This window comes from Raphanus sativus, chromosome 6 (assembly GCF_000801105.2).
Source record: "Raphanus sativus cultivar WK10039 chromosome 6, ASM80110v3, whole genome shotgun sequence".
In the NCBI taxonomy this organism is placed as follows: domain Eukaryota; kingdom Viridiplantae; phylum Streptophyta; class Magnoliopsida; order Brassicales; family Brassicaceae; genus Raphanus; species Raphanus sativus.
The window spans coordinates 1167698-1187970 of NC_079516.1; the positions used below are offsets into that span (position 1 = coordinate 1167698).

Consider the following 20273-nt stretch of genomic DNA (forward strand, 5'->3'; position numbering starts at 1 on the left):
AAAAGTAAAATTGAATAGGATTGATTTGCAACTTTAAAAAATAAAAGATACTTGTTGTAAAATAAAAATAGAATCTTTTGAAAATATTTCTTTTTAGAGTTAAAAATAGAGGAATACATTGAAGAAAAACACATCTTTATTTTAAAAATCTTTTATTTTAGAGATATAAATAGAGAAATACATTGGAGATGGTCTTAGGGATTCGTCTCGTTGGTTCTCTTCGACAATAAATATGTTATCGCTTCTGACTGGGCCTTCTTTTTCTTCCTCTTGATGGGCCACGAATTAAGTCTTACATTAATTAATTCAAAAGTTATAAATCTGTTCTGTTATTTTTCTCATATTTTAACACTAAAATCTAAGAATAATTAGAATCTCAATGGAAAAATCTGTAATTTCTAATTTGAAAGAATGGTTATTTTTTTGTACTTTAGATTTAATAATATAGATGATAATATGATAAACATTCACCGAGTTAATTAGTTAATTCATGTTTAATATGACAAAAATAAATACTGGACTGTATTAATTATTTTGTAATATTTATTAATTAGTTGTTTTAACATAAATTAATTTGAAACTTAATTTAGATATATTTTATGGTTATTTTAAGTAACAAAATATAATAAATGCTGAAAGTTATGAATGTATAATTAATGAAGTAATTAGGATAAGTATAAAAAGGAAAGTAAATACAGTAAAACCTCGATAAATTAATAATGTTGGGACTTTAAAATTTTATTAATTTATAGAAATATTAATTTACCAAAGTGTCCTTTTTATATATTTTATATATATTTTTATATTTTATTTATAAAATAAAAAAAATATTTTACCGTATATAACATTATTTACATTTGAAAATTTTGACATTCATATTTTTATTATATTATATGGTGTATATTTTTTTATGTTTCATAGAATTCTTAAGTGGTTTTCGATATAGTTTTACTAAATATTATCAACTATATTGAAATGTTAAGAAAAAAATAGAGGTAATTTTATTGTGAATATAAAACCAACAATATAATGTTTAATTTGTACTTATATAAAAATATATATAGACAGGTTATTAATTTATGATTTTAATGAGACTATATATTTACATGAAAGTTTTAAAAATATTATTATCTTATTATTTTATCGATTTATGTCATATTTTACACCAGCCCAAGTTGGGACTGTCAAAATTTATTAATTTATAGAAATTATTAATTTATCGAATATTAATTTATAGAGGTTATACTGTATTGTAAATACTCCCTCTGTTTTATAATAAGTGTCACTCTAAGCTTATTTTCTTGTTATACAAAGAGTGTCACTTTACAATTCCAATGTAAATCATACTAACTTTCAGCTGAAAATTAATTACAAACTGCATTGATTTTATAAATAATTTTATTTATCTAAAATACTATTGGTCAAAAATGTATAATTAATTACAATTTACATATATTTCAACAATTTTTTTAATCTGTGTGAAAAATGTCACAACGACACTTTTTAAGAAACGGAGGGAATAAGATATCAAGAAGAAAACTCCTGGTTTAGATATTTTTAAAAAAATTGAGCTAAGTCCTTTAAACCGATTCAAACCGGTATATCGATTTGCCAAACGTGTCTTTTAACTTTTAAGTTTGATTTTCTACTTTTATTTTTGGTCAACGTAACTTTGCTTAAGCTGTTTATTCTCATATGTAATAAAGAGACAGAGTTTTTTTTTTTTTTTTTGCTAAAAATAAAGAGACAGAGTTGTTCTCTTTTTCGTATTAATAAAACAGAGCTTTTTCTGACTTTCCCCTCTTCAATGGCGATTTCCACGTTTAGCTCTCTGCTTCGATACAGGAAATGGGTGAAAAGCAATTGGCCTGTGGCTTTTGTTTTTTTTTTGATTTAGCTATAGTACTTTTTTAATCAAAGGAGAAATTTTCTGGTTAGTGTTTCTATTCATCAATGCATTATAGTTACTACAAAATCATAAATCATAACTTCAATAACTAATCATAAACACCCTTTCGTTGAAAACACAGCACCAAGATGGCTAGATTCTGCTGGCCATAATCGTGCAACTTAGTTTTCGTTCGTTTTATTTTTCGATGTCAAAAAAAAAAACACTAGTGATCGAGCTTAAGTTCTTTCATTTGATCTTGAGCAGTATAGACATTACTTGATCAAGAAACAAAGTTATGAACAAGACATGAGCTAATTAAAGTTATGCAAACGCAACATTTCAAATTTTACCCAAAATCCTCTAAACCGATTCAAACCGGTAATATCGATTTGCCAAACGTGTCTTATAACTTTGATTTTCTATTTTATTTTTGGTCAACGTAACTTTGTTTAAGCTGTTATACTACCAGGTTTGTTTTCATTGACGAACGTGACTGGTGCTTACTACATAGTGGGACCCACATATGTAATAAAACAGAGTTGTTCTTTTTGATAATAATAAAACAGAGTTTTTCCTGACTTTCCCCTCTTCAATGGCGATTTCCACGTCTAGCTCTCTGCTTCGATACAGAAAATTGGCTAAGCGAGATTGGCTCGTCGCTTCCCTCGGACTCCTCTTGACCGTCTTCTCCCTTTCTTTATTCCTAGACCTCACGTCAGACTCTGTCCCTTTCGTTGACCATAATCCTACCATCACCTCCCCATCTGATCTGGTCAAACTCAAGCTGTCTAATAAAGCTAAAGAGAGAGGAGCATGTAATTTTACCAGTTGTCTCCTACTTCTCGTCTCGGAGTTTTTGTTATTGAACGTTATGTCACGTTTGCAGTTTGCTTGGATGGAAGCTTGCCTGGTTACCACTTTAGTAAAGGTTCAGGATCTGGCTCCAAAAGCTGGCTTATTCATCTTGAGGTAATCTTGTGTGTTGTTGATTGAATATAACTGTACTTGTAAAAAATTAGAATATATTTGAGTGAAATGTATCAAAAAGGGTGGAAGCTGGTGCGATACAATAGCATCATGTTCTGCTCGAGCAATAACTAGGTTAGGCTCTTCCAACTACTTTGAACGTGAAGTGTCTTTTCAAGGTGTTTTAAGCAGTGACCCATCTCAAAACCCTGGTAAAGAGATATCTATAAATGTCTTGTAATATTTGTTCAGTTTTGGATCTATAGTTTGTCTTTGGTGTTGTAGATTTCTTTAACTGGAACAGAGTTAAGATACGTTACTGTGATGGTGCTTCTTTCTCTGGACGTCCTGAGGCTGAAGTCAAGGTAATATGGGTGAAGATTTTTTTTTTCACTGTGTCAGGCTCTATCGACAACAAGAAACGATCCTTAGTTTCATGTTTCCATCTTTTCTCAGAACGAAACACGTCTTTTCTTCCGGGGCCAGCTTATCTGGGAGGCGATTATGGATGAACTGTTGTCAATGGGTATGTCAGATTCCAAACAGGTAGCAGTAGCGTCCTCTTGATCTTACATTGTGTTCATGATTTATTGGTGACCATGAAGCTCCTCTTGATCCTATATTATGTTAATACTTACTTCCTTTTTTTATTATACAAAATTGAGAAAATGTAGGGCATACTTACAGGAAGTTCTGCTGGTGGCTTGGCAGCTCTTATACATTGTGACTACTTTAGAGATCATCTGCCAAAAGATGCATCTGTTAAGTGTGTTTCTGACGGAGGCTTCTTTCTTAACGTGTATGTTTCCTTTCCACTCATTAACTGTATTTTCTCATGAACTTTACAGAGTCTTTGCTCTTTTGTTAAGTTCTTTGGGTCTAAGCTGGTTTAAAAAAGCGAAACGTGTAAGACTTTTGTAGAATTCTATGGAGACTATACTCCACAGAGCTAGAAAGTCAATGTGAAAGTGAAATCAGCTTAGCACTGCCTCTTAGTCTCTAAATAAAGCTATTTTCCTTCTTTTTAGGCCTGATGTCTTTGGGAAACCTACCGTGAGATCTTTCTATCGTGATGTTGTTAAACTGCAGGTATATTAGTCGAGACTATACATTTTGGGTTGACTTTTTCATCTAAATGAACGATAAATTATCATGGCTTTTCTTGTTTGCATGGTTTTGGGATGGTGTGCTATGGTTGATTCCAATTAGGGCCTAGATAAGAGCTTGGACCAGAAATGTGTAGCCCGAAAGGAGCCATCCAAGGTATATCTTTTACCTTGTTAATATCTTTCTTTCCTCTGATTTTATATATTATGGTTTGCAGTGTATGTTTCCTCAAGAATTCGTTAGCAACATAAGAACACCAGTCTTTCTTGTCAACGCAGCTTATGATTATTGGCAGGTTAGAGTTACTAAGCCAAACATTAGAACTCTGAACTTTTCTACAGTTTTGCACTTGCTTTTGCTACAATTTTAATTTGTTGTGTTACTAACACCAAGCACATATTCAGATTCAATATGTCTTGCTTGCTTTTACTGAAATTTATATTTATTGTGTTACTAATACCAAGCACATATCCAGATTCAACATGTCTTGGTACCAGCTTCTGCTGATCTAGATAAAAGTTGGGCAAAGTGTAGACTCAATATTAAAGAATGTGATGCTGAACAGATGAGAGTTCTACATGGTAAAGAATGTCAAGCTTAATGACACTAAGCCAGTATTATCATAAAATATCTTAGTACAATCAGTAGATGTGATCTGCTTTTGTCCCTTGCGTTACCTTTAGTCTAATGCTAGGTTAGACATTATATATATATATATATATGTGTGTGTATTTTTATTTACTTATATTCTTTACATATTATGAAATAATAAAATAAAATATATCGAATAATTTACTTAAATATTTTTGTATGGTATATAGTTAATTTTAAAAATATATACATTAATCTAAATATCTATTAAATAAGAACTCATACTTATATGGTTTATTATCATTTGTATCTTGTTATAAAAAAAAAAAATATTTGATTACAAAAATTTAATGTGAGATTTTTAATAGTCTTATTAATTTATAATTGTTTTTAGAAGTTCATAATATAGCATCTAAGAAAATGATTTTTTATTGTATGATTAATATGATTGTTTAGTTTATTTTAATAATAAAAATTAAACAAAAATGATAGATGGTAAATATTCAAATCTTTATTATTCGAAATCATTAGTTTTCATATATAAATTTATATCATGTTAGATAATTTTGTAACTTTTATTTAAGGAAATAAGTAATTATTGTACATTAATAATTAATTCTCAGATTAGTTTATTAAAAATGTAGTATATATTTAGATATACCAACCTACTTTCTAAGAATTCTAAAAGTTATTCTAATAATAACATGTGACATGTGACATCAATAAAATGTTCTCAAACCATGTATAGAGGATATCTTTGGCCTATATCAAAGATATGATATATTCTAGTCCCTTGGATCCTATTATTCTTGAAAAAGCTTCTCCTAATATTTACTTTCTTAAAGGTTAGTTGTATAAATCCATATCTGACCTGCAGGTTTTCGCAGCTCTCTAATGGATGCCATTGGGAAATTTCATCAGAACAAAGCTAGTGGGATGTTCATAGATTCTTGCTACTCACATTCCCAGATGCTTAAGCCAGTGATGTGGCACTCCCCAAACTCAACAAGAATTCAAAATAAGGTCAAGGCATTTGGCACACAATTGGTTGCTTTTTTTCCTTCTAACAAGTGAACTGATCCCGTTCATCTCTGTTCTGTTTTGTTGTTGGAACAGACAATTGCGGAGTCTGTAGGTGACTGGTACTTCAACCGCAAACCGGTGAAGCTAATTGACCGTCCTTACCCGTGCAACCTTTATTGTTACAACATGAATTTCACCTGAACTTGCCTTATAGCTGCGTTGACCATCCCCTCTGCTTCTTTATTTCTTCATCCGAGGAGCAGCCATTTCATTGAATTCTTGATCCGATTGTCCTAGAGAAAGCTTTGTATTCTAATGAAGTTGATTAGTGAGACATTATTACAATGTCAACAATCCATATTGGCATATTTTCAACTTTGGAATCTCCTGAGATATTTATATGATATTGTGATCGTTACGTATTGTTGTGTAAAGAAGGACACGATATGTATTTTTAAACTCTGTGATTATAAGTTCCTTAAATTGCCACGTTGAAAGTTCCTTAAATTGCATATTACATATTTTGATCGCAATGTACTGAACGAGCTTGGTTGTTACCTAAAAGTTACATTAGTCGTATATATTTTTTATTAATAGTATCTCAAAAACATGAAAACTCTCTCTCAAAATATCTCAAACGTGATAATTTGAGATTTTTAAGAGAGAATTCTCATGATTTTGATATACTCACAACAATTGTTTGTTAACATCTTTAATTTTAATGTTTCAGAACCTTTGTGAAAGAAAACTACTCACTAAAGTTGCTTAATTTTAATAGAATATAATTTAGCAAAAAAAGTTGCTTAAAATTTTTGATCACTAATAAACACGAGTATTGATCAGATCTCCAATTTTGAAGTCCCTAGTATCAAGGCACGGGTCATATGCGTGCTTGTGGGTTAAATACAACCGTAGATTTAGATCTGCATGTAATGAGGTGTAAATCAGAACGGTCTTGAGACACACGTAACTGCGGCACGCTCTAGGACGTTCCAGAAACAAACCCACCCCACAATTATTGACCCGACAATAATCAAACGGACGTACGTGAATCAATCTACGTTGCATGGAAGATAAGAGCGCAGAAACATAGCGACACGTGAATGGTCATTATTCGTTCATTTAGCCTATAAACTTGGGAGCTTCATCAAATTCATATTGTGATAATCTCCTATCGATCGATTTGGTTAATACCTCTTCTGAGTTCTTTGAATTTTCTCTAGAAAATGTCTTGCTGCGGAGGAAACTGTGGTTGTGGATCCGGCTGCAAATGCGGCAGCGGATGCGGAGGGTAAGTCTTGAGTTTTTTTTTTGTAACGTTGAATCCGTTATGTGTTCCTGTCTTTGATTTTGCTGATTGTTTTCTCAATATTTGTTTCTCTATATTTGTAGAAAAAATCTGAATCCAGAGATAATCCGAAAAATATTTAGGAAAACTTTTTTTATATTTATGCCCTTTTTCAAAAAAAAATATTTTTATTTGATTTTTGTTTTTGCCAATTTATGATCTCTATTTTCATTGAAAGCTGATGTGATTGTTCGGCTGCTGCAGTTGCAAAATGTACCCTGACTTGGGCTTTTCCGGCGAGACGACCACAACTGAGACTTTTGTCTTTGGCGTTGCACCAGTGATGAAGAACCAGTACGAGGCTTCCGGCGAGGGTAACGCTGAGAACGATGCATGCAAGTGTGGACCTGACTGCAAGTGTGACCCTTGCACCTGTAAATGAATAAAAAAACTTTTTCAAGAAGGCAGAGATAATCAGAGTCTTTAATTAAGAAATAATATAACTCTAACGATGTATTAGGTCAGCTGGTATGTGTTATAATGGCTGCAACCTTGTCAATAGTTTTTTTTTTTTTTTTTGTAACCGAACCTTGTCCATAGTTGATGAGTCGGTTTGTATATATAATAATACTCTCAACTAATAAATATAATACTTAACTAATAATAATAACGTCCCTAATAGTGTTTTTAATTCTCTCTTCGTTTATATTAAGTTGGCATATTTCCTTATCCGATTTGCACTATCATTTAACATTGACCATGACTTAAAACTATATTTAGGAAACTACTATACGGGTCAGATAAGGTCAAATCTCTTGTTGGGGTAATTATAATATACAGTCTTCTACCAAATCAGCTGTCAGTCCGATTAGGTCAAATCAAAACGTCAAAGCTCTTGTTGGGTAATAAAATACTATATTCTACCAATTTGTTTGAGCAAACATCGTTTTGTCTGTGATTGTAATTACTGGTCTTTAGGGTTTCTGTGTTGAAGAGGGAAAAGATGGACTCTGGAGTAACGAATGAGAATCCACTTGTCTACCCGAAGAAACAACGGCGTCTTCGTACTGATCGAAGCAACACCGATGAGTTCGCAAGAGAACCAATAGATCAGCTCGAGATTTTTGATATCCTTTAATTTTTCTTAGAATCGGTAACAAACTGCATATTCTCATAATTATATTTATTATATAATCAATTTTTTATGTTTCCCTTAACAATTTACAAATCATATAAGAGATATCAAAGATCCAGAGTATCCTCAGAGTTCTCTAGAAGATCTCTGTTTAGTTACAGAAGAATCAGGGCCGGTCCTAGGCTAAAGCCCATAAAGCAATTTAGGGGCGCCAAACTTACAAACATTCAGCTTAGTCTAGTGGCTTATTAAATTTTATATCGACCTGCAGTTGATAGGTTTGAATCCTACAATGTCCGAAAAAAGAAGAAAAACAATTAAATAAAATCAAACTTAGTTCATCTTTTTACTTTATTAAAGACAATTGATCTTCTTTCTAGTTTATCTTTTATATTTCTTACAGTTTTATTTGTTAGAATTCATGTTATAACAGTTAATTTGAATTATAAATTGCTTTTATTCCACCTTTCATTGATTGATTTTAGTAGGAATAAATGCATCTCCTATTTAACTTTTTTATTTCTTCATTTTGTAATTTCTTGGAAACTATTGAAATTCAAAAAATATAAAATTATCATAGTGTTCTAATATTCTATAAAACTTTATGAAATTCATTAAATTTAACAAAGTAAAATTGATGTTAAAGTGATTTTGTAATATGTTCAGCTCTATTTTATAAATTATATATTTAAAATTTATAAAAACAATCAATAACTAGAATTAAGAATTAAGAATTAAGTGAAACTGTAAATATAAAGAGAAAAAAATATAAAGTGAGAACATTTTGATGTTTTTAATAGAATTTTTTTGAATTTTAACAATATTTGATACTATTTTGGTTACATATTTAAATATAGTAAAAAAATATTTATGATTTAAGGGCAGTAATTTTTTTGTCCACTTTAGGCGTCCGAAGAGTCCGGACCGGCACTGAGAAGAATCAGTAGAAGTTGATGATGACAAGAGCTACGTTAGGTAAAAAAAACAACAGTAGTGAGACTTTTAACTTTTTTTTTTTTGACGTACAAGATGCTAAACTAATGCCATTCTTATTTACAGAATTACATTCAGACCAACTGTTCCACATTGTCACTTGCCAAACATGATTGGTCTTTGCATCTACTCAAAGCTTCTACAAACCCTTCCTGCTCGTTTCAAGGTACAGGAATTTTATATGTTACTTAAGAGTGATGAGAATCTTCAATGGTTAAATTATTAATTTTCCTGCATGTTTTGTTTAGGTTGATGTAAGAGTAGCACCAGGGAGTCATGCAACAGAGGCTTCAGGTACAAACTTTCAGACTTGTTGTTTGAAACAGTTTTTGAAATAAAAGTTAAGGTCTGACTCTCAAATTGGTTTTAAAAATGCAGTCAATAAACGATTAGGAGATAAAGAGCGTATAGCGGCAGCACTTGAGAATCCTGACTTTATGGGTCTTCTTAACTAATGCTTACAAGTTTGTGATTTTGGATCCATGTAGAACTGTGTCTTTGCTTAGTTGATTCTTAATATGCTCTTTACTCAGTTTTCTTATTCAACTTCATTCTTAAATATATAATCACAAGTTGTTGCTAAATAATGATTAGTATGGTATGAAAAAGTTGAATGATGGTATTTACTAGTCAGAATCAGCAAATTGGTAACTAAGATCTCTCCGTGGTCTAGAGATAAAAAGAATTCAAGTAAATAACGGGAGTTAAATGCTTAGAAGTATGACTTAGACTTGGGTTGGAAGTTTCTGCATCTTGTAAAGGATTGTGTGGTTGAGTACTCGTTATGTTTATGGACTAAACTGTTCAGATTGATGCACATCAAGTGAGATTCATCTTCTTCTATTATGTAAGTTGTAGGAGGAAACTTTACATGACTAAGTTAGTTCTCTGTCTCTTACTGAAGGGTACTTCCTTTGGTTTATCGAAACATTCTCTGTAAGTTTTGCTTCTTGGGCAGGACCTGTGTGCTAGGCACAAGAGAGCTACTTGTAATCTTTACTCTATTTATACAACTTCATTCTCAAATATTTAGTCACAACTTGTCATTGCTAAATGAATAGCATGGTATGAAAAAGTTGCAGGAAAACAGAGGAATATTATATATGAATGAAACTGATATCCATTTTTTGTTACAACATACTGTTACATTTTTTTTGTGTGGGTATTATTAACCCGAACCTAACTCACGGAGAAATCAATTTAAGTACAGTTTTTACGTTAGCACCAAAGATGATACTACAAAATTAACCAATAAAAAAAATATTCAGCGTGTAATGGAGAAAGCAACTCATTTATCTTGGCCTGAGACTTGAGAATCTCCTCCATCAAGCAACTTATCTTTCTCAGATGATTTGGTTTCATCATCAACCTTCTCTTCCTCCGGAGAGATGAACTCAAGCTGTCTCGACTTGAAAACAGCTGTTCTTTTGGATCTTATCCGGTACGGAGGAGATAAGTTGTAAGCATTTGATCCACTATTCTCCTTCTCTTCTTCACAATCAGCCCTCTCTGAGATACCATTCACCTTTCCATCATCAACAACCTCTTTAGCAGCTTCTTCTTCTACTTCGTCTGTTCTGTTGTTATCCTCAACAACAACCACCTTCCGTCGTCTTTTCCTGAATATAGAAGGCGTGTTTGGGAATGTTCTAGCAGCTTCTCTCAGGAAAGACTCAGGACTCCTTGGAGCTGAACCGTTATTACTGTACTCTTTTCTACAAGGCGGTGGTGGAGTGAAGAAGATAACAGGTGATGATGCGCTTGGACTGCAACCACATTCATACCCATACATACGCTGCTTATCCGCTTCTGAAGCCATGTGATCCTCTGTTTGAGGCTTCTTGTCGTTAAGATGATAACCATTCTCTGGCGATGGCTCTGGTTTAGGCAGCTGAGAAGAACGAACGTACTCTTCAAAACCGGCCATTGGTGAAACTTCTTCAAGCGGAACAGAAGAGTTTAACTGCTCTTTTCTTTCTCCATCGAGCTTGTTTATCTGCGTAGTTCCAGAAGAGGTCTGAGCAACTGAAACAGAATCCCTTCTGTGAAGATACACTGGACGTTTGGTTGCACTATCAGGAACTCTGTTCGTTGGTAAGCCACCGTTAGCTAAGAAGAACTCTGACTTCTTCTTAAGTGAACTGTTCCAGTGGTTCTTTATCGAATTGTCGGTTCTGCATCAAGTTTTTAAGCAAAATTATTTTCGTTAAACGGCAGAGAAGCTAAGCCTTGTATAGAGTTCCTAACTACTATGTACCTGCCGGGTAAGACCTTAGCAATCTCAGCCCATTTGTTTCCGTGGACTCGATGAGCATTCATGAGAGCTAACTCTTCCTCTGGAGTCCAAGCATCCTTGTTGATGCCAGGATTCAAATGGTTGTGCCACCTTCACACACAAAAAACAAAAACACATTGAAGCTTCCAAAATAATTTAAAATAAAAAAATGCATTTTTGCTCATATGGAGTTAAATGGTTTTTTTTTACCTCTCTCGACATTGCTTCCCAATTCTACCTGGTAAAGAGTTTGAGATGATAGACCATTTCGCAGGGCCGTATTTTTTAACAAGTTCAATGATCTTCTCATCCTCCTGCAAAAAAAAAAAACAATAACTTTTTAGCTCACAATAATGAAAAGCCAACAAAACTATAAAAGAATAAGAAACAGAATCAACCTGTTGTGTCCAAGGTCCTTTGATAAGATCCGGATTCAAAACTTTCTGCCAACGGTGCAGGCACTGAACTTCAGTTCTATCAGGGAAGAACTCCGCTGGAAAAACAAACAAGAACAGTTCGTAAAACTACATAGCCAAGAGCAAGGAACTAAAGAAATGATCAAAAATTTCAGACAAGACTCCAAAACTCTTGAACATGTTGTAAAACTGCCATCAATAAAGCTAAAGGACAACTAGAATCTAAAGAAAAAGAAGTGAGATAAGTCATCTTACCTATCTTCTTCCAGCTCTTGCCATTAAATTTACAAACTGCTTGTCTCAATGTCTCATCCTGCAACAAGTAAAAGAAAGCTCTCATCCCAATTCCAAGAACTAGTGATCCACCACAAGTTTTATATAGAAAAAAAGCAATCAATACAAACCTCTTCCGGAGTCCACCCGCCTTTAGCTCGCCGTATAGGGCCACTCGTCCTCCTGCCATAACACAAAAGTTTATCAAAATCAATCTCATATAGAAACACAAAAAAACTATTACAGTAACCAGTTTAGGAACAAACGAGTTCAAAATTGTAAACTTTCATAGACAAAGAAGAGGAATGAAAAAAAGAACCTATGAGTTGGAGATACAGTGGCAGGACTTGCAACAGCAGCAGGTGACTTGAGGAAAGTACTACTACTACCACCAGTACTGTCCTCAGATACAGAGGAGCAAGAAGCAGCAGCAGCAGCAGCCCTTGATTGCTTATTCTCTACACACTCCTTCTCCATTTTCACTTCCTGGAAGAAATCCAGACAGAACACAGAACCCAGATCTCATCAAAATCTGGAATTTAAAGAAAAAACTAGGGTTTGTAACAATCATAATCACAGAAACTGATTATCAAGAAACCCTAATTCGAGACCGTTTCCAATTCAGACCTAAACAAAACCCGTGAACTCTAATTTTTTTTTTCACTACATGAAGAAAACAAAACGCTTAAAATCAGATTCAAGAACAAAATAACAAACCTCGTCTGGAGAAGAAGCAGGTGGATTCAAATCGCAGCTCCTCGAGGTAGATAGATATGATGCACGAAGAAAGACGAAAGGAACGTTAAAAACCAAAACTTGCCCGTTGAACCAGAGAGAGAGAGAGAGAGAGAGGAGAGACTTTGGATCGACACACACGCGATTAAAATAAAATAATAAACAATTGAATAGTATTAACGAATACTTCTTCCTGCTGACGTCACCGTTTGCCGTTCATTCCTTTTTCACCATATAAGTAACCGACTCGGCCGGTTTATTCTACTAGTTAGCATCATTTACATACCGGAGATCAATTCTACCAAACCGAACCGACATAATCAATCAGTTTAGAATTTGTTTAAAGATTTCAGTGCTTAATTGCAAATTGTCAAAGTCTAAACCAGCTTCAGGGACGAGGCTTACTTACACTGATTCCAAACTGAACTAATCTGAACGTTCTTAATCTCAACAATTCTTAGCTTTGTTAACCGAATCGAACCAGAAACTGGAATAACCAACACATAAAAAGTGGACGGTCCATTGTAACAAACCCTCCACAGTGCATCTTACATACAGAATGGTTCAGCTTTTGATTTTAAGATGTTCAGAATGGTTTGAAACGATTTGTAGCGTTTTCTATGATTATTTCGAAACGCCGACAACTGCTGCGAACCGCAAAAGCTGCGTTTGCGGGTGGAAGCGGGGAAACCAGTCTTGCTATTAGTACTCGAAGAAGATAACTATGGTAATGAAGTTGAAAAACAGATTTGAATAAAATTAAAAAAGAACAATAAAAAAAAGAACAATAAAAGTTGTAAACTATTACTAGAGAAAGCAAGAAAAGCTATAGCAGAGTTCGTTGAAACCACTAGAGAATTTAAGTATTACAACACTTGATACCAAAAGATTTGATCCTCTTTTGTCTTTTTGGGAGCAGTTCAACTCAAGTCGACATGTCTTGGAATTGCCACGGGTTGAATGTGATCGACTTGGGATCGGTGCCATCTTCAGATTTATCAGCAGCTTCCCGGTGTTCCAAGTACTTTCCATTGAACTGGTAAACTTCGAGATCTCCCCATGGTGTAGGAGTGACTTCCTCTGTTATATCAAACCACTTTGGAGTAAAGCTTTGGCCTTTCTCTTCACGGGTTCTCTTTTCAGCTCTCTGTCTCTCTTCCATGCTGTGTAAACAAGACGTGGGAATGAGTATTAGCTTTTAATTCAATTTCAGATCCTAAAGGAAAAGTTTTTTTGTTTGTTACCATACCTGCTCTTCTCATAGCCGGATTTGGACATGTCACCCATCTCTAGTGCGTATCTATCAGGGCGTAGCCTTGAATCAGACGGTAAGAGCTTCTTTGGAGCAGTGTCGAAGCTATTGATCTTGTGAGCAAAGTGTGTGTACTGGTACTTGTCATCCTTTGGAGCATCAGCGAGTTTCCAGACCTAATGTAACAAAAAGACAGCTTTAGATATGTCATCAAAGAGAATACAAAGAGAGAAGTAACCAAACCTCCTTTAGTTCAGTGCCTGGGAGAGGTTCACCTTCACCATCACACTGCTGATAGCTCATGGACTCGTTCCATTTACCGGTCATGAGTATCTTTGGCTCCTCAGAGGCGTTATAGACATATCCATCCACTTCATACCGACCAGATCTGTTGAAACCGTGAATGAACATGTCTTAAGCTTAAAAAGGAAAGAAACAAATACAGGTTGAATTGAAGGCAACTTACCCGAACCAGCCACATGGTTGGAAGTAAAGCACGACTTTGTCACCAGTGGTGAGGTTGGTCATGATCATTTCCCCAGGAGAATCAACCCAAGTTCGCCCAAAGATTAGGTTGTGAACTTTGGTCAGAGGAGGTACCAAGTCAAGAACCACTCCATCTCTTTTAAGTGTCACCCTTGTCCTGCACCAAAGATTCATCGCATTTAAAATTCAGGATAAAGAATGTGAACTCAGCAGCCTATGCTAATGGTTTAGCAGATGTACCTTCCTACTGGGTAAACGTCAATGGAATTGCCGAGAAACTTGGTTTTCAGTTTTGAAGTACAATCATAAGTGAAATGCTCATTTTCAGCATGACCTGCGCTCATTGGCGGGTGATGGCTGACCTGAGAAACAAGACTACAGGTGTCAACAATCTGGGAGAAGCTAAAGCGCTAATGTGAGTTCTAAAAAGAAAGGGCTGTGACCTGTTCGGATATGAAGTTAACACCATTGTAATTAGCCATCTCATAAGTCTCTCCGAGGATCGGATTGAACGGTTTCCACGTACGTTGGAAAGCATAGTACACAGATATAGCCCATGATGCTGTTAAAAGGTACACGATTCAGCCACACAGAAACTACACGAAGGAAGGGAAGAAACGTGCTTACAGGCATACACCATGCGCATATAAGGATCCTCGGTTTCGTCTGCCATGTCTAGTAGATGCGAGTACTCCATCAACTATCAGAAACAAACAGAGCATATATCATCAAAAACAGAACAAAAACATGAGATGTGTTGTTGTGGTAATGAGCACAAACCTCAGCCATTTTCTGGAGCATTGTCATTGGTTCGAAAATAATAACAGGAAGTGTCACCATTGATGTAACATCAGACCCAATGTACTTCTGCATCATCTTCCAATAACCATCTCTTTCCTGAGAAGTTGTTGTAAAAAATCATATCTTTTTATCATAAGATCATATAACTAGTTGATGACGAACAACGTTAAAAACAGAGTATCTATATATATATATATACCTCTTGCTTCCATCTTCCTCTGTTTGCTTCCTCAGCTGCATCCTCTGTACTTCCTTCAGGGTTAATAACTTCAAGTCCCTCATAGCCAACCAACCTGAGAAGAAGCAAAAAATCAACGAACCCATTAATCTTATTGCAACAAAGATTCAAACTTTAAGCAAACCCGATATGTAAATTAAGCAGGAACACAAAAAAGTCATCTACTCTGATCTGAAACAGAGGATACAACCAAATCACAACATTGATAATATAGAATTACGAATCTAGCTGAAGAGAGTGGCGGATCTCAAAAAACCTTACCCGTTAACTGATTTGGTCATGGCCGATCCCAAGCTTGAGATCGAGGAAGCAAGAGACGCGAAGAAACCACCGCCGTTTTTGGGATCGTTAGGAGCCATCTCTCCCCGCCGTGGACTACGAGCGCCGGCTATAAAGAAATCGAGAGAGAGAGAGAGAGGCGTTGGTGGAAATTTAAAGGAGAGAGATTCGTCTATAATGGAAGAACAGCGATGAAGACGAAGATGCAGATGATTTTTTTTGTTTTTGGATCGTGTGCTGGAACTCTGCGTTGGCACTTGTTCAATTTTTAACATGATCAAACCGGCTTCGAATCGAAATTAAAAGTCCAAACGTAAACCGAACCGGTTTGATTCAAGTGTGGTCGTTTTGTTGGTTGTCGTGATTATTATTATTATCGGTTTAGCATAGACGAAGCGTATCTTCCTCCCAAACCGGGAGGTGTTTAAGAGGTATTTCGTCATTGATGGCGCCACACCATCATGCATATGCTATGCTCCTCCTTCAAATTGAACTCGCTCGATCGCGATGGTCTCGTGCTCTTCTAGTGATCATATGTATGTCTATCCCATAGCTTTTTTCACAGTCATCACCGTCGCAAATCAGGCAAATGGCTAGTTGAGTCAACTTCGTATAAAATTTAAGTTGTTGATGGTCTGGTATACATGATTATGTGGAGATTAATGGATTCTGAGTCTTAATCTCTAAAGTCTATGTGTAAGAATATAAATTTTTTACTTTGAAAGTTTCCATGAGACAAAACTAATGTATATAAGATATTTGGATCAAAATACTTACAGCTAATTGATTTTTCAGTTGAAAGCTCATCGAATATGATAATCGAACAATCAAATCTAACTAATAATTTAAAAAGATTACAATTAATCCATACACTCTTATGATCTGGTCAAAAGTGGCTTGTGCTATTGGATCTGATAATTATGTTCTGCAAAATTAATGGCTAGAAAAACATTATCAAAAAAAGATTAATGAGATATGAGCCTTACTCTCTACATAATCTCAATAATCCAAATGACTTTATCAGTTTACAGTTCATATATAGTTTACCCCACTAATCTCCACATAATCTCAATACTTAAAATGACTATCCACTTACGATTCATATGGTTTTGGCTTGTGTTAGGTTTCTTTTCTTTTGGAGTATGTATAAACGGAATGTAAAGTTAGTTTAGTTCTTATTGTTAGAATGCGATTCAAATTCACTATCAGGATGATCTCTACCATTCATATGAAAAGATCAAAATAAATGAACTAACCTAAAGTTACTTGTTTTTCAATAACAATCATTAGCAAACACTAAATCTATATTTATCTATATGTATATGTTTCTTTGGACGTGTATACATCATTTACAAAAGTTGGTGAAATTAATCAAAGCAGGGAAACACACACAACAAGGATAGTATTAGCAATAATATATATACATGCATACCTTCAATACAAATTGTTCCACGAATCCATTTGTAATAGACGGATTCAAAAGTCTGATGTTTCCAGATATTTTGATATAAACAAATAGTCACTGCCATCAATATATCATGATCATTGAGACATTATGTTGTCTTCTTCTCCACGGAGCGTTGGCCTAGCCGGAGCTCAAGATCCAATCCTTCAATCTCAAGATGATGAGTACTCGAACTCGAACCATCTATGCCAACCTCCATGACTTTTCCTTCATCATTAGTATCAGGCTTGCTTTCTTGAGCCCAAAACCCTAATTTCTGAACAGGACTTATATCCTTTACCACATCTTGATCTTGATCATCATCTTCACATGCTAAAGCGTCTTGTTCTTGCTTTTCATTAAGATTTAGAGAGACAACGTCTGATGAATCACTCTCGCAGACAACATCATCCTTGTTATCTTCCATAAGTTTTTGTCTGAGATTAGCTCTGTCTCTTCTGTGGATGTTCATATGCCCTCCTAGTGCTTGAGCATTCGAGAATCCCCTTACGCAGAAACTGCATATGTAAGATCTTGACATAGAATTATCAACGCTTTGATGACTGTTTCTTGATATGCGATCGGAATCATCATCCACGTTTTTAGGGTTTTTGATGTTTTCCATAGAATATGTGGATGTCTTCCGTAGAATAAACAGAAATATGAAAAAGCTGAAAGTTTAGCATCGAGAGAAAGGAAGAATAGACGAGAAGAGTGATATGAAATAGTCAACTCGGAACTTCTTGGTTTGTTTAATTGGTAAAATAATTAACTAATCAATGCTTACCGTTCCAAGAGGACAAAGCAAGGAAGGTGAAAACAACTAGTTTCTCTGTCACTACGTGAATAATTTATTCTTTGATAATCAAAATATTATTTATTCGCACATATAAATTCATGGGATAGAATAAAATAGAAACACTTGTTGCAAAATATTATCTCAACTAACACTCCGAAAAGAAAATGTTCAAATCTAACAACTTTTTGTATCTTATGACTAAAACACTTCAGTCTCTACAATTATTTTACGTCAATACTAGGTTAAATTATTTGTGCAAGAAAATACTCACACTTTTATAAATGATATCTAGATGTTTAAGTATATGTTCTTCTAAAATATGGGTCTTTCGCTAACATGAAACATTATATATATATATTAATAATTCAGTTTACTTAACTATTCAAGATATGTAACATATACATAACTCACTAACATAAATATGCATATATATATATATATATATATATATGTAACATATATAAAACTACTAACATAAATTGTAAGTGTAGCTTTTGCTACAACAACTGTGTGATTGTTGTTAAAGAGAGTTTTTGTAAACCGATTATATATAAACTCAGTCTGATTTCTAAGATTAGTCTTTGTAATTTCTGTTTAATTTTACAATATACATGAATTCTTTGTCACAGAAAAAATATACATGTATTCTGAGAACGCATATACATTTATATCTCGGCTAAAAGAGTCTAATGGCTGCCATACAGCATTTTTCTCAATATGGTTTCATGTAAAATATATTGACTCGAGATCATGTATAGCAGTATATATAATTACGTACTTACGTGTTTTTTTAAGATGGGATTAGGTGCATCTGGTCGCTAAAAGTAAAATGTACAATGCATAGTTTGATGTATATATTACTCAATGTTAACCACTAATATCACAATTACAAAGATCAGCAGCCTTTCTAATTTAATTAACGACACAAAACTCTAATGCTTACATGTTTTCGATCATTTCAGTTTATTTAATGTAATGAAAGCTTTATTATTGATTATTTTAATTACTATAAGTTTTATTAACAAAATAACAGATATGCGCGCAGTTGACAAAACAAATGGTCCATCCAAGCAGTTTGGCGTTTTCTTTTTGTCTTTGCACAATTAGTAGTTTAATACACAGCACTAGCGTTGTTTTGTTATATATTAGCATTTTTTAACATGTGATTTCCAGAAATAAACAGATATTGGTCCAGTATTGGGAATTATATGAAGAGTGAATTGATATTATAAAACAGTTGCACAGTTAAAGTATTTACATAATTGATTTTTTTTCTCGATAAAAGCTACAACTTCTCTTTTTTTGTTGGGGTGTGGACTCAAAAGCTACAAGTTGAATACTACTCTCATTGTTCCACAATATAACATGTTTTTGAGAAATTTTTGATGTTTCAAAATATAAAATATTTTGATATTAAGGTACTTTAATTTTATTGAAAATTAGTTAATCAACATCAATTTATTATATTTATTTATGATTGGATGATTTATACTTAATTTATCTTATTTAATGATATTGTCTTCTAAAAAGTAAGTTTGTTAATTTTTGTGCATTTAAGAAGAATAACTTATACTCTCTTTGTTTCATTTTATTTGTCGTTCTAAATTTATGCACACATATTAATAAAACATATGATTTTGTATATTCTCAAAATAAAAGCATAATTACCTATAAACCTAACCATATTTCAACCAATAGAAAAATGAACTGGAAAATCTTGTTAATAAATTTTGCATTAAAATTCTAAAACGATACTTATTTTGAAACGAAATTTTTGCTCCAGAACGACAATTAAATTGAAACGGAGGGAATATTTTGAAAGGGAGAAAGTAAGATTTTACGACAGTAACGAAAAATTTGAGTTAGATACGTTCATTTTGTCCTAACGTCTTGACATTATAGCTTTCGTTGAATTAAATTTACATTAAAATATCATGGTTAACATTTTCATAAAACAATATGTTATATGTGGTTTTTTTTGCATCAAAAGGTTATTCTATTACTTAAATTTAAGGTGGTCTGGGTAACAAGACCAAAATAGAACAACCAAAGTATGGGTATTGATCGTAAGTATATGCTTTTGTAATGAGTCACTTAATTGAATATATAGTCGAACCAAAATGTCAAATCACGTCCAAACATTTTTTTTTCTTTTTTTTCCAAACATTTTTATTCTGAAGGCAATGAACGACCCTTGAGGGATGGATAAGTATATGCTGTGTTTCTATATATATGTTCATTATTTGTATCTGCGTATAGTTATAGGTTAGCCAAAATAAAA

The 20273-nt window shown here is 33.7% G+C and overlaps 6 protein-coding genes across 6 annotated transcripts; 3 read left to right on the forward strand and 3 right to left on the reverse strand.

Annotated features, from left to right (window-relative positions):
* The first annotated feature begins 2460 nt into the window (after nucleotides 1-2460).
* LOC108809508 (pectin acetylesterase 5) lies at nucleotides 2461-6061 on the forward strand. The gene is made up of 12 exons (XM_018581647.2): nucleotides 2461-2706; nucleotides 2778-2860; nucleotides 2940-3069; nucleotides 3143-3222; nucleotides 3314-3403; nucleotides 3532-3656; nucleotides 3886-3946; nucleotides 4067-4120; nucleotides 4182-4259; nucleotides 4440-4545; nucleotides 5433-5578; nucleotides 5672-6061. The coding sequence occupies exons 1-12, from the start codon at nucleotides 2484-2486 to the stop codon at nucleotides 5777-5779; spliced, it is 1284 nt and encodes a 427-aa protein (XP_018437149.1). The 5' UTR covers nucleotides 2461-2483; the 3' UTR covers nucleotides 5780-6061.
* Nucleotides 6062-6746: 685 nt separating this feature from the next.
* Nucleotides 6747-7455, forward strand: LOC108810614 (metallothionein-like protein type 2, MT2-18). The gene is made up of 2 exons (XM_018582720.2): nucleotides 6747-6869; nucleotides 7131-7455. The coding sequence occupies exons 1-2, from the start codon at nucleotides 6805-6807 to the stop codon at nucleotides 7306-7308; spliced, it is 243 nt and encodes an 80-aa protein (XP_018438222.1). The 5' UTR covers nucleotides 6747-6804; the 3' UTR covers nucleotides 7309-7455.
* A 1480-nt stretch (nucleotides 7456-8935) lies between these two features.
* LOC108811012 (protein AE7-like 2) lies at nucleotides 8936-9611 on the forward strand (the record flags this gene model as incomplete). The annotated part of the gene is made up of 4 exons (XM_018583075.2): nucleotides 8936-8976; nucleotides 9061-9160; nucleotides 9243-9288; nucleotides 9373-9611. Coding segments are annotated over 4 exons (264 nt in total), but the record flags the coding sequence as incomplete, so codon positions are not given.
* Nucleotides 9612-10070: 459 nt separating this feature from the next.
* Nucleotides 10071-12813, reverse strand: LOC108806772 (transcription factor MYB3R-3). The gene is made up of 8 exons (XM_018578964.2): nucleotides 12676-12813; nucleotides 12278-12490; nucleotides 12090-12141; nucleotides 11941-11998; nucleotides 11668-11762; nucleotides 11480-11583; nucleotides 11252-11380; nucleotides 10071-11168 (listed from the first exon to the last, which is right to left on the reverse strand). The coding sequence occupies exons 2-8, from the start codon at nucleotides 12433-12435 to the stop codon at nucleotides 10283-10285; spliced, it is 1482 nt and encodes a 493-aa protein (XP_018434466.1). The 5' UTR covers nucleotides 12436-12490; nucleotides 12676-12813; the 3' UTR covers nucleotides 10071-10282.
* Nucleotides 12814-13424: 611 nt separating this feature from the next.
* LOC108805591 (oxysterol-binding protein-related protein 3B) lies at nucleotides 13425-15994 on the reverse strand. Its single transcript, XM_018577513.2, has 10 exons — nucleotides 15732-15994; nucleotides 15432-15525; nucleotides 15212-15328; nucleotides 15059-15131; nucleotides 14875-14993; nucleotides 14672-14793; nucleotides 14412-14588; nucleotides 14189-14333; nucleotides 13943-14121; nucleotides 13425-13856 (listed from the first exon to the last, which is right to left on the reverse strand). The coding sequence occupies exons 1-10, from the start codon at nucleotides 15827-15829 to the stop codon at nucleotides 13619-13621; spliced, it is 1362 nt and encodes a 453-aa protein (XP_018433015.1). The 5' UTR covers nucleotides 15830-15994; the 3' UTR covers nucleotides 13425-13618.
* A 1097-nt stretch (nucleotides 15995-17091) lies between these two features.
* Nucleotides 17092-17877, reverse strand: LOC108811093 (transcriptional regulator TAC1). The gene has a single exon (XM_018583148.2). It carries the CDS (start codon nucleotides 17816-17818, stop codon nucleotides 17303-17305), a length of 516 nt encoding a protein of 171 aa, XP_018438650.1. The 5' UTR covers nucleotides 17819-17877; the 3' UTR covers nucleotides 17092-17302.
* Between the last annotated feature and the right edge of the window lie 2396 nt (nucleotides 17878-20273).